Source organism: Cataglyphis hispanica, chromosome 7 (genome assembly GCF_021464435.1).
Source record: "Cataglyphis hispanica isolate Lineage 1 chromosome 7, ULB_Chis1_1.0, whole genome shotgun sequence".
NCBI classification, from domain to species: Eukaryota; Metazoa; Arthropoda; class Insecta; order Hymenoptera; family Formicidae; genus Cataglyphis; species Cataglyphis hispanica.
The window spans coordinates 1,636,999-1,649,267 of record NC_065960.1 but is presented as its reverse complement, the minus strand read 5'-3'; the positions used below and the strand labels follow the sequence as shown (position 1 = coordinate 1,649,267).

Here is a 12,269-nt window from a genome sequence, read left to right as displayed (position 1 = left end):
GAAATTATTATTATTCTCTTACAATATCTATCTCTTTAATGTTCTGTTCTTGAGCTATAAACCATCATTCGTGTTTGTGTACATGAAAGTATCCAAAAAGACAAAGCATTGTTTGACGCTCGGATTCCTCTCTCTCTCTCTCTCTCTCTCTCTCTCTCTCTCGTTTATTCACCTCTCATTTTCACTCGGGCTTAGGAAAAAAAACTTCCGCCCTCACGCTCTTTCATCTCTTATTGTTAGCTCTTATTACTCGGCTTTATCTTTTTTTTTTTTTTTCCTCGTAGAACCACTATGTGGATTATAATGAACACCGGCGGTGCTTTCAACGATCGGTCGATCCACACAATGAACGCTTATGGTTGTCTTTTTTTATTATTATTTGGCAGTGCGAAACAACCGTGCTAATTATCACGTCTTCCGTTTTCTCCTCGCTACGCGATATCGTATCTTGTCACGATATGAGAAAAGCGTATCAAGCCTACGTATCGATCTCGACGAAGCGGTGAGAGAAATCGCTTGAGATTGGGACAGATATCGAGCTGAGAATATACTTCACGCGATCATTCGCGGTCGATTCTCGCCGCTTCGTCCACGTAGCGAGAGAAAAAAATCATTTCCTTCTTCCATTTCAAGAATCTATAGGACCCATGAGATAATTGGAAATTAGATCGACAAGAATCGACTTACCAGCTTTTCATCATCCCGCGCGTACTCGTCGAGTTTCTCTCTGTTTCTCTCTCTCTCTCTCTCTCACTCTCTCTCTACACGCTATAAATCATATTAGTTTAAACTATGCAATATATTTTTCTACTTTTATACATGTACAAGCACTTTTCTAACCGAAGCGATCTCGCGGGGCCATAATGAATAAATTATCAGAGAGTTCGGTACATCGTAACATAAACATGATGAAGATATGATTATCTCTATAAATTTTTATAACGGTCTTATCTCTAGTATTTTTTTCATCATATGCTATTAAAAAAAAATAAAAACAAAATTATTAATAATTAAAAACTTAATTAAATAAAATTGACGCGTTTTTTGATAACTGATGATTGAAATATGCGGAAATTTATAGAAAGTTTTGGGGAGTAACTAATGAACAGAAAGACTTGTAATACTGATAATATAAACAAAACCATCACAATGTTTTACTAAGAGAATTTTATAAGCGGCCCTCGTCGCGATCACTCGACTCCCTCTCTTTCTCGCGTCACGCTTTTACATAGAATTTATAATAAATGCAAACACTATATCTGTAATAAGCTATATTTATGCACATATCTCGGGGAAGTCTTTGTGTATATCGCGTTACATTCAATTATTTACAAGTCCAAGTCGAAGACTTGGGTGGAGAGAAACCCGTCGAAAATTATATTACCGTCGCGTTTGCTCAAAATAATATCCGACGCGATCATTTCGATCAGTTTAGCTGTTTTTTTTTTTTTGTTTATTATACACAAGCATTGTAACTTCAATCAATATACTGCATTTTCGCACATCGACGATCGGGATTGACTTGAAACTGGCAAGTCGTACCGATACTAAGCCCTCGTACGTTTGTAACGTAAATCTTACTCGTTCTTTCGTTTTTGTCAACATTTTGTGAGATCCTCAAATTTGCATGCGTGTTCAAAGAAATATCCGCTCTCTTTCTCTCGATCTTTCCAAGATTTTCGAAATTCCACGTAAAAATTGCAGAATTTTTTCCCGCTCTTATGCGAGTCTTGATTAATTACGCATTATATTTACAAATATTTTTGCGTGATCAGTGTGTATTTTGTATTCTTTGTTTGTTTTTATAGCAAGAATGTATTTATAAAATTGTATAATAAAGTTTGAATTTATTGTACTATACGATATCATCAATCTCATGAAAATGTTTCCTCGATTTTAATTTTTGCTGATTTTGGCGAGCTACTTATACGATTATATTATAAATCTTCGCGTGAATTTATCGGAGAAAGAGATAAGACACTTGTTCTTTGAGGAAAAACTTGTACTCTCTGTACATGACGCTAATACGATTATATTGGTGAAATGTAGGATAAAATTGCGATCAAATTGATTAAGAAAGAGAATCTCACAGATGAAATTTCTTTCATTTTTCTCTTCTCTCTGCACGTTTTTCTCTAATTTTTGCAAAAATACGTTGCCCGTGTCTCTCCCTGTATCTCTCGCATTCTTACACATATATTCACATCACTCTTTCTTTTTCTCTTCCTCTTCCTCTCTCGCGTTCACCACTTTGTTAATTATGGCTAGTGATTTTCTTTTCTCTCTCACGTTCTCGCATGCACCGTCAAAAAGGAGAAGTAAGTCTGTCGGCGTACATTTATTTAGCGTGTGCATGTGTATATGTATGTGTGTTCAGCAAAGTTCTTTCCAAAATCGCGATAAGAAAAAAAAAAAGGAATGGGTGTCCACGTATTTCGCTTCATTATATTTTCTTTCGCTTTTCATCTATATGTATATAATGCTAATACAAACTTAATTATATCTTACCGAACACGTTAATAGCGTCTCCCTTAAATGTACGTCCATATTATTTAGTGCATTGCGCACCGCATCGCGTGGATTAAGGTTTAATTCTACGAAAAACGCACGGACATGTATAAAAAAAAAAAAAAAAGAACACCAGAAATCATAGAAACGGGACGATTTCCGTTTCGAGTCAGACTTTGTGCACTAGAAAAATGTATACAAATCGTTATGTCGTTTATGTTGCTTTTACACACGTCTCCCTCTTTTATTTCTTTTTCAGCCTTCCGTCTCTTTTTCGCGTTATTATTATTATTCTTATTATTTAGAGAGATTTTTTTATCGATAATTTAGAATTATCAACAGGCCGATACGAAAAATGATGATAAATACACGAAACGTTACAGTTACGCGAGTGTGAGCAATACACACATCACATATATTTTCTTTTAATATCTTTCACATGTTTACATAAAAAGAGATTTGTTCGCTGCAGACTTTCAAGCATGCCAAAATCGCGACGAACGAGACCGCCATGTGCCAAAGAATAAAAAGAAATCTTTCATCTAAGTGCAGTCGATTCGTTTTTCTTGGCAATGAACCAACGCATATAAACCTTAAATACGATTAATTACAAACGAAAAATACAATAACGTACAAGAGAATACTTAATGTCGGAATTAGACTCGCCAATCGTATAATTATACAATACAAGCGACCTATATAAACGCAACCTATATATTCGCAACTCTCGAATAAACTTATCATACAAAATCACTAAGGGCTATCATACCGAAGCTCGTCGAAAAATTAATCCCGCAAAACTTAATTCCGTTTTTTTGTACCTTTCCGTGACTTTTGTATTGCCGATTAGTTCAAAATTATACTTTTACACATTACGAAAAATAATTAATTATAATTGGAAGGACCTTTAAAGTGACTCTCTCTCTTTTTCTCTTTACGATTTGTTGCGATTCTTCCATTTCGTGAGATCAAGCGCGATCAAAGTAGCCGAAAGCTTCTTCTTATCATCTCACCTTATAAAAAAACAAATATTACCAAGAAATAAAAAGAAAATGCAACTTGCTCAACAACTAGTGGAACCTCTCTGCTCAGTTCTTTTTCTCTCTAATAAATTATACCTAAAGACTCGCACGTAGATTAAAGAAAATAATTTCAAAACACGATTAAACTCGATCTAACATAACTCGATCTAATATAATTAATTGTATTTTTCAATCAAAATTAAACATGCCTTTACAAAAGAAAAAAATATTTCAATATTTTTATCTCAATGTAGAAAATAATGCGTCTAGAAATGGCGGGCAAGTTTTTACTTGTAAAAAATTGGTCCCTTACTCGATCGATATTAATTTCGACTAATAGCGACAATTAATTTACACGAGCAGAGAAAACTTATGACAGAAAATTGGCAAGGTGAAAAGACAGAAGTAACAATCGGAACAACAATCGCGCCACGAAAGAATAAAAATAAGCGATGAATATGATTGAATGAGATGCGAGAAAATATAAGACAAAGATATAAAAAGCAAGATGTAAATATAAAAATGCATAATTAATTCTCAAGTAACGCATAAATGTTAAATGTTTAAAGTACGTCGTAAAGAGATACAAGGCATTGTCTAAGTGCTTTCAAACATTTTTCGGACGTTTAAGAGATTTCTTTGGATTGTTTGATTCTGTCATTTACATCGTATCTCATTGTATTTTAAGATGTATCAATACTATTATATCTAATCCTTCGCTTCTCAAATCTTGCTTTTATATCTCATCGTGTCTTAACTCGAAAATGTTGGTCACAAAAAATATACGATGGTTTCTCACGAGACCTCGTATGGCACTGTCTCGGTGAAAATCAGATAGGTTTAAAAATGCAGTGAATAGGACCCATTGTATATTTGACTCTTTTCACTTATCCTGTTCCATATGTCCCGCTGGCAGTGCTCGTAAATTTATAGGCTTGACGAAGTTTGGCAGTTCGCGACGTGAGCACTCAAGGAATATCGCCGGTCTTAAAGATAAAACAAATTTTTCAAAATTATAAAAATAAATTATCGAGTTAGAACTAAGTGCGAGAATGTGAATTATTAATCTTTCTAAATCTATGTGAATTATAACAATATAAAAGCAAAAAATTAATTGTAACTTGTTAGATTTTCCAAAATAAATTTACCTGCTAAATTACATATATATATATATATATATATATATATATATATATATATATATATATATATATATTACATCGGTTTTTCTTTAAAAACGGCGATATATATACATGCCCGAAGGATATAACCGGAAAATGAACGATGGTTTGCGGTTAGGCCGTGGATGTGTAAGTATGTATAAAGAGAAAAGGGGCGCGACGAACGAGTTTGTTAGAAGCTCGACACAAACGAACGTGCGACAGAGAGAGATTCTACGTTAGTAGAGGCACGTCATTAAAAACAACGGAGCTGGCAGTGCGTGAATTTTGGCAGTGACGCGTTTTCTCTTTTGCATCTTCTGGTGTCGATCTTTCGATTCTCTCAAAAAGAAAGGAGTAATCTTCGATATCGTCCTCAGCGGATACAGAGAGATTATACCGTTTTTTAAATAGCTGTATTCGCAAAGTAACTTGTATCAGCGACGACGTTGCTTGCGAGTATAGAATTCGCGTAGTGTAATATGCCGTTTCGTTACGATAATTTCAACTAAGTATTTACATTTACAACACGCGCGTTCACGACGTAGTTCGGAAAAATTAATCGTAAATCCATTAAAACACGTGCCTCGCGGAGTGAACGCATCGATGGCGCTGTTCTCGGAACAGCCGCTTTTTACGATGCATTTTTCACCCACGCGCGTCAACTAGAGATCTATTCGGTTATACACTTATACATTCGTACCTTTTTTAATAATAGTAAGAATAATTATAATCGATTAATTACCGTAGAGCTCTTAATTACAATTGTATTGGCAGTGTTTCTTAGCTGGTGTGTATGTAATGACGTATCGTCTGTCTGTGTGTGCTTCATGCGATCTCCATTTCTCACAATTGCTCGATCATTCTCATTCACATCTCATTTCTTTCATTCCATCCATGTTTCTGAAGCAATCTCTCGATCGTTCAATACACACACACGACACGACACATATCCGTCTCCTTAATTTAACGAGCCTTAATTTACATCAATCTTTATTCACTATACATGCGCGCGCGGACGTTGCATTGCTCCACGATACTGCGAGGAAGTGATCGTGATCGCAAGAAGAATTGCTTTTTTCGCGATGGCTAGCCACGCGGATCGCGGGCACGGCGCATGTCGCATTCTTTGTTTACTTTTCACATTCTTTCCTTAACAATTCCATGGGAAATGTAACACAGCCTTCGTAATTTACCCCTTTTGAGGATAACAGCTCATAGGTTGCGGTCGCGCTACATGTTTAGTTACTATCGTCTCTCTCCATTAAATTGGAATTTAATCGATAAAAATCTCTCGCGAGTAAATTTTTGAATCACGATGAACGATTATGTATGCCAACATGCCGCGCGAGACTCAGCAGAAAGATAAAAATAACGCGACGATGAAGTACATGAGAAATCGAACACGTCTCGGGCACAAAAAACGAGGCAAGTTCGATATCCTTTTGCAAGAACTCGCTTGCCTCAAACCCTGAGAAATCACTATCTCTTTTCCTAAATTTTTCATTTTTGTACATAACGTTCTCTCTATACGTTTCATTTCTAGGAAGAAGAGTAATTCTCGAAAGAAATCTCGGTGGCGTACGTGTCGTCCGATTATTCTGCAATCTTTCAACTTCATGCCGAGCTCTCAAGCTTGGAGACTGTCAACCCCATTCAGGGAAAAAACGGCGGGTTCGAAGCAATATCATTCAGTCTCCCTCTCTCTCATTCTCTCATTCTTTTTCATTCATACTTTTGCATTCTCATTTAATAGCCTAAGCCTCTCCTCCGCGATTTTTTCTCGTTCTCGATACAATTTTCTGTATCTGCTTCACGCTGTCCACGCTGATCCTCATTTTCGTGTCTTCCTTTTATGTGTTCCTCTTCATGTCATCGTACGACAACAATCGACGCGAGTTTCAACCGAATTGTAAATCGAAGACGCATCTTCTTTCCTTTTTTTTTTTTTCTTGAGGCATCGTCGGAAATCGTAAGATACCATCAGTTCTCGGAAATGCCAAGGGACCAATGTTAGATATTAATTGAATCCTAAGGCCACCAGAGTGATTATCTTCTTATAAATTGTAACTACCGCTTAAACATTTGGTCTGTGCACTCCCTCTGTGGTTTCCTTTGGCAAAACCAAATTACACAAGAGTTCCCTTTTACTGCTTTCTTCTTTTTTCGTTTTTTTGTCTTTGAATATCGATGCTACCGTTTCCACCGCGCATCTATCCCTGGAATCTTAATCGGCGGTAGAATACGGTACAAAACGTATCCACGGTGAGGCACTTTCGAGGTCCAGACTTGGCGCTTCCGAGGCCGACGAACTTCGAAATATGCGAGGTACTCGTGGCAGGGATCAGCATAGAATTTATCGCATTGGATGTATCCTTTAATGAACGATAACGAAGAGTATGTTCCTTATAACAACCAGTAACGCTCTCGTTCGACTCAAACAAGAGATGGATACCCCTCGTTTGTCCTTTCTCCAGTTGTTTATCCTCTTTTTTATGTATCGCTAGACTATACTTCGATTCATTCTGAATTTATTATCTTTCACGTGATTTTCTCTCTGTTGCTGCGATTCTTATCTTCTAATCGATGGATTCGCAAAAGGATTGGTCGTTTTCCTAGATTAGATAAGGTATCTTCTAAACGTGCACTCCGTCTCTCGATACGTTCGGGTATTTTCAGGTCGCATTGTCGGCGGCCTTTGTCTTCACCGACCAGGAAGAGTGTAGACCGTGTTCTGCTCGTCAATCGGCAGCACTTTATTCTTCTCTGGTTCAAGTGTAAGTGCTCAGGTTAGGTCAGTTCTGGTATCCGGTCGATCGGCCGACATTATCACGAATTCTTTACTGGTTTCCGACGTTGCTTCACTCTCGTCGTCGGCGGCGCGCGATTGCTTATCGCTGGATAGAGAGCCAAACTCACCTCTTCCGCATTATTGGCGGCCATCTTGCGAATATGTACGTGTTTCCTACTTTGTACTTCGGATTCTAGTACCCATTCGTCCGGTTCTCTACAGAAGAAACACACGAAAATGAAAAAATTGATGAGTCACGCGGCGTTGTCGAGATTAAAATATTTAATTATTATTAGATTGTGGAAAAAACTTACATATCCTGAGGATACCATCGCAACAGTACTTTCGTCTTTCCGTCCGACTCAACTCTTCTTGCTAAAACCTAAAAAAACAATTTTTCTTAAAACAAATCTTAATCGACAAGTTTCACAATACATTATGGTAGTTTTACATTCGCAACTTACTTGACTAGTTAGTGCCATCGAGTTTCCTGGCGTCTCAGCTAGTCGCCCTTGTGTTCTCGATGTCGCTAGTTCCTGTAGCCTATGCTGAAGACCTTCCATCACTCCCGAATCAAAATAATCAAAAAGTCTCGCTGTAAAAACATTACGATATTTAACAATGTGCATCAAACCGTTTCTCACACAATCAATTTGTAATAAAATATATATTGTATTAAGAAATGCGCAAGAAAAACTCGCAAGAATAACGCGCGCTGATCTTAATATTACAAATTTGAAAAATTATAATAAAACAGTATACGTCCATTGAAGAGATGTTATAAAGTAACACTCACCAGACCAAGGTTGTCGCCTATATCTAAGCTTCTTGCCGTTTCTCCTAACGAGTTTGCCACCATTCTCGCAACTACGTCTTCCGTTATTGCTACTTGTTTCCGATTGATTAAAATGACCGTTTACGTGCCTTTCGAGTGCGGTCTGCAAATAAATGCATATTTTATAATCTCCAAAAATCTATCCGGACAAAAATCAATATCGCGCGGAGAAACTGCATATTTTACCTGAGAGCTAAATCTGCAACCGCAACCATCGACGATGCATCGGAAGGGTTTATTGCCACCGTGAGACAAAACATGTCTCTCCAACCATCGACGGGAACATGAGGTTCTCCCCTGTACTTTACAACCTTGCCAGTGACAAACGAAGTTATCACCACCTGTTTGCGTATTGATGTGTGCAGCCTGTAAAAGATAATAAATACAGAAATAAGCATAAGCTATAGATTTTATATTGTATCGTGTGCGACGTTAATAAATTTTCAAGAAGATAATATGAAAGCTGATTGATGCGAAAAATCTTATGTGGAAAGATTAAAGTATTCTCCGTTTCTATACCTGTAAATGCTCCAAAAGACCGCTAACAGAATCAAAGCTGGCTTCGCATTTATCCCAACGGCAGATCCCGCTATCGGTAGCCTGCGGTCTATCCTTTTCGGGCGCTCGCGCCGGAAATCGGATAGTAGTCGGTGCCGAGAGAATGGGCGACAATGACGGTTTCGATTCACTGCTTCGGGAATCTTCCTCATCCACATCATCCTCGTCGATCGGCGTTGGTTGCGTGTCCTTGTCCTTGCTGTCTTCCTTTGATGGCGAGGATAGCCTCGAAATCGGTGAGTCGCGACCGCCCTGTGACCTCAACGCGCCCAAGATACCGCCGCAGCTGTTCGTCAAATTGTTATTCTCGTTCACGTGCGATTTCGACAAGATGCAACCCTTGAAGTCCAGTGGCATGGGCTCGCCTAGTAACGACGAGGCATCGGTAGCAGGCGGAGAGCTGCATTTGGCCGTATTGATATTCACATCCGAAGTTAATCTGCTAAAAAAAAAAAAAAAAATAGTCATTAATTGAAGAAAACAAATTTACTTACCATGTTTCATTCCCATCTAAAAATGTTTCCTGAAAAGATGAAAAATCTCACTCTTGCAGTGAATTAATATTAGTCTTGTATAAGTCCCAGCTGTACACACATCCAATAAAAGGCCTGGAGAATAATACCTTTGGGATGTGTAAGATTGAACACACACCTAATTCTTCATAAAATCTTGAGCTATTATGTTCAAAAAAAGATCAATACTAATACCAGAAAAATGAAGTCTCAGAAACAAGATGTATGCGACATACTTTCTTCTACAGAGATATAAGATAAGCAAATCCAATTAAGATAAAGTAATCCAAACTTTCCAATCAATGTGTGCCTAATAGCAAACGAGATAGTAAAATCAGCATTTTTGCGAAAGACGTGCGAATTCGAAATCGGAATGTCTATACCTAAGGGATGAGATCTTTGACAGATTCTTCAGTACATCGTTTGAGATTGGCAAACTTGGCAGCGGCTTCGGCAGTTTCTTGTCTATTTTGCTATTGGCCCTCGGCACGACGACCAGCGGCGGCTTCTTCGCGATCGCCGATGGTGACGTTAGCGTTCTTACTTCCCAATCGTTAGTTGAAGTACCGCGGCTCGGGTTAGAAGACATTGTGTTGCCCAGGTATTTAGCGAGTCCACCCTTGTTCCTCTGCACCGTAGGTGGCCTCCGAAACTCCGACGAACTCTTTGCTACTAGCACTGACATCTCGCTTGCTTTTTTAACCTGTCAACAAAAATGTGTGACTGTGTAACGATGGAGTTGTGTTTTTATTTATTTTTACCACCTAGAATATTCTCTTAAAGTTAAATAAAGAAATGATTAATTTCCAATGAAAAAAAGCAACCAAAGTAATAATGTTAATAACTGTCCATACTAAAAAAAAAAAAAAAATAAAAGAAATAATCAATCATTATAATGAATTTATATTACATAAAAATAACGAGCAATATTCATCAAGCAAATATTATTCTATATTCTCTGGTAAATCTTTCGGTAACATTGAAAATACCCTTGTTATTGCTAAAGCAAACTCAGTACTGTTTGGATCGCAGCATTGAAATAATTTATCAGAAAAAAAATTCAACTGTTCGAATAAGTAGATTATAAAAATTTAAAAGATTATCTAGATGTTTTTTTATTTGCCCCTCTACTTGTTTTTCATAATTGTAGTATAATTAATAATCTTATCTTTTTTGCCTCGTCTGTTTTTAACTTTATCTTCGTATTATAAATAAGAGGGACACATATTTATAACATTTAAACGTACGTCCGTGTCAATTATTGAGTATGTGTCATATTAAATTATCGATCGATAGGACGAGAGCAGGTTTCCGTGAATTAATATCGAGCGATAGGAAAAGACCACTTCTGCACAGGTGAATTGAAAAAAAAAAAAAAGCTAATTCAATATCCGATAAATGTGCGATAAGGCACATCTATATCTGAAGTATTCGCGTGAAGTAAAGAGTGATATCTTCAAAACTTCCGTCGCGTTCGTTTTATCAAGAGGAAACACTTTCCATTACTTGCAAATTTTCTTTTGCTTTAATATATAACTGTGTGACTTTTATAAATTAAATTACAAATTAAATGTCGCCAAGCACGATTGATATTACGTGATTTTATAATATTCAATTTTAAACATTTACAACTTGTAGATTAAAATTAAATGACATGATTAAAAGACATGATCCTCTTTAAATTAAACGAAGACAATTTTCTTTGTAACTGTACACTCTTTCGAAGATTCTCCTGAAAAATTCTAGAGTTTCACACAACTCAAAGCTCAAGATTTGTTGGTGCCATTACGTTCGAATGTGCGGTCGACTATTATAGGTACCCAACTCACAAATCGTTCAAAGCCGTCCTTCCAAAACTCATATATATTTTTTTTCGGAACAAAAGGAAATAGTGAGTCGGGCACCTGTAGCGCTTTCAGCAATTCATTTTTTACAAAAAAAAAGGAAAAATGTCTTGAAACTACGGGACCGAGAAGTTTATCCGTGACATCCTTATTATTCATTCTAATATCTAATACTTCTATTACTTATTAACATATTTGTTTCTTGACATATGCACATAAGCCTCTCTCAGAACCAATTTCACTTTTTACAAATTTCTGTATTTTTTAAGCAGAGTATTTGTGTGATTAGTAAAAGAATATATTAAATTTACAAAAAAAAAAAAAAAAAAAAAATAATTAAACTTTTAAAAAGCTCACATCTTGGAATGAAAATGTATACCAACCTTCGGCTGCTGTGGCTTGATCTGCGTCTTAAAGTACTCCGTGATCTTGCCCTGGGACTCGTGGTGATGCTGGCCGGTCTTTCCGTTCGCCTTGACGGCACCCCTGGAGGTGGGATCGGCGGCGCCGGAGCGCGGGAGGGTGCCGGCCTCGGGCTCGCCCCTCAGCCTCTTGTACGCGGTGGTGGAACAGGCGGTCGCCGCCAACGGCGGGGTCCAGGGCCACTGGGGCCTGGTGCCGATCTGCGAGGACGGCGCCAGCTTGGGCTGGGACGGCAGCAGCGGACTTGCGGACGTGCCGCGTAACGCTGCTACCCCCTCGTCGCTGCTGGTGCTGCACGGCGAGCCCGGTTCCGTGATATCGCTGGTGCCGCTGCTGCTGCATTCCCCGCAAGAAACTGCGACTCCACTGCGCAACACGCAAAGATGCATCGAATCAGTTTAATTTTAAGTAAAAAGAAAAAGAGAGTAAATTTTTCGATTCGCAAATTTCGTGGAAATGTTTGCGCTTCTCTCTCCATTTTTATCTTATTATCTTTATTATCTTATATCTTATTATATTACTACAAGAGATGTGTCTCACTTCTGTCACATTATACTTTTAATAAGGAATTTTTCCTTAATTAATTTGTGCGCTAGTTGAATTAAGAAAATGAGAT

The 12,269-nt window shown here is 37.6% G+C and overlaps 1 protein-coding gene across 2 annotated transcripts in view; it reads right to left on the bottom strand.

The window, feature by feature from the left end:
- Nucleotides 1–255: 255 nt before the first annotated feature.
- The window catches only part of LOC126850901 (uncharacterized), an 86,414-nt gene continuing 74,400 nt past the window's right edge, over nt 256–12,269 (bottom strand). The window contains exons 2-9 of one of the 2 annotated variants that reach the window (XM_050594364.1): nt 11,614–12,019; nt 9,770–10,089; nt 8,836–9,316; nt 8,503–8,682; nt 8,278–8,419; nt 7,946–8,076; nt 7,796–7,863; nt 256–7,697 (exon numbers count right to left, since the gene is read on the bottom strand). In XM_050594364.1, the coding sequence (XP_050450321.1) occupies nt 7,520–7,697; nt 7,796–7,863; nt 7,946–8,076; nt 8,278–8,419; nt 8,503–8,682; nt 8,836–9,316; nt 9,770–10,089; nt 11,614–12,019 (1,906 nt within the window). In that variant the 3' untranslated portion in view covers nt 256–7,519. The remainder of the gene's footprint in view (nt 7,698–7,795; nt 7,864–7,945; nt 8,077–8,277; nt 8,420–8,502; nt 8,683–8,835; nt 9,317–9,769; nt 10,090–11,613; nt 12,020–12,269) is intronic. The other variant, XM_050594365.1, reaches the window with a different exon arrangement.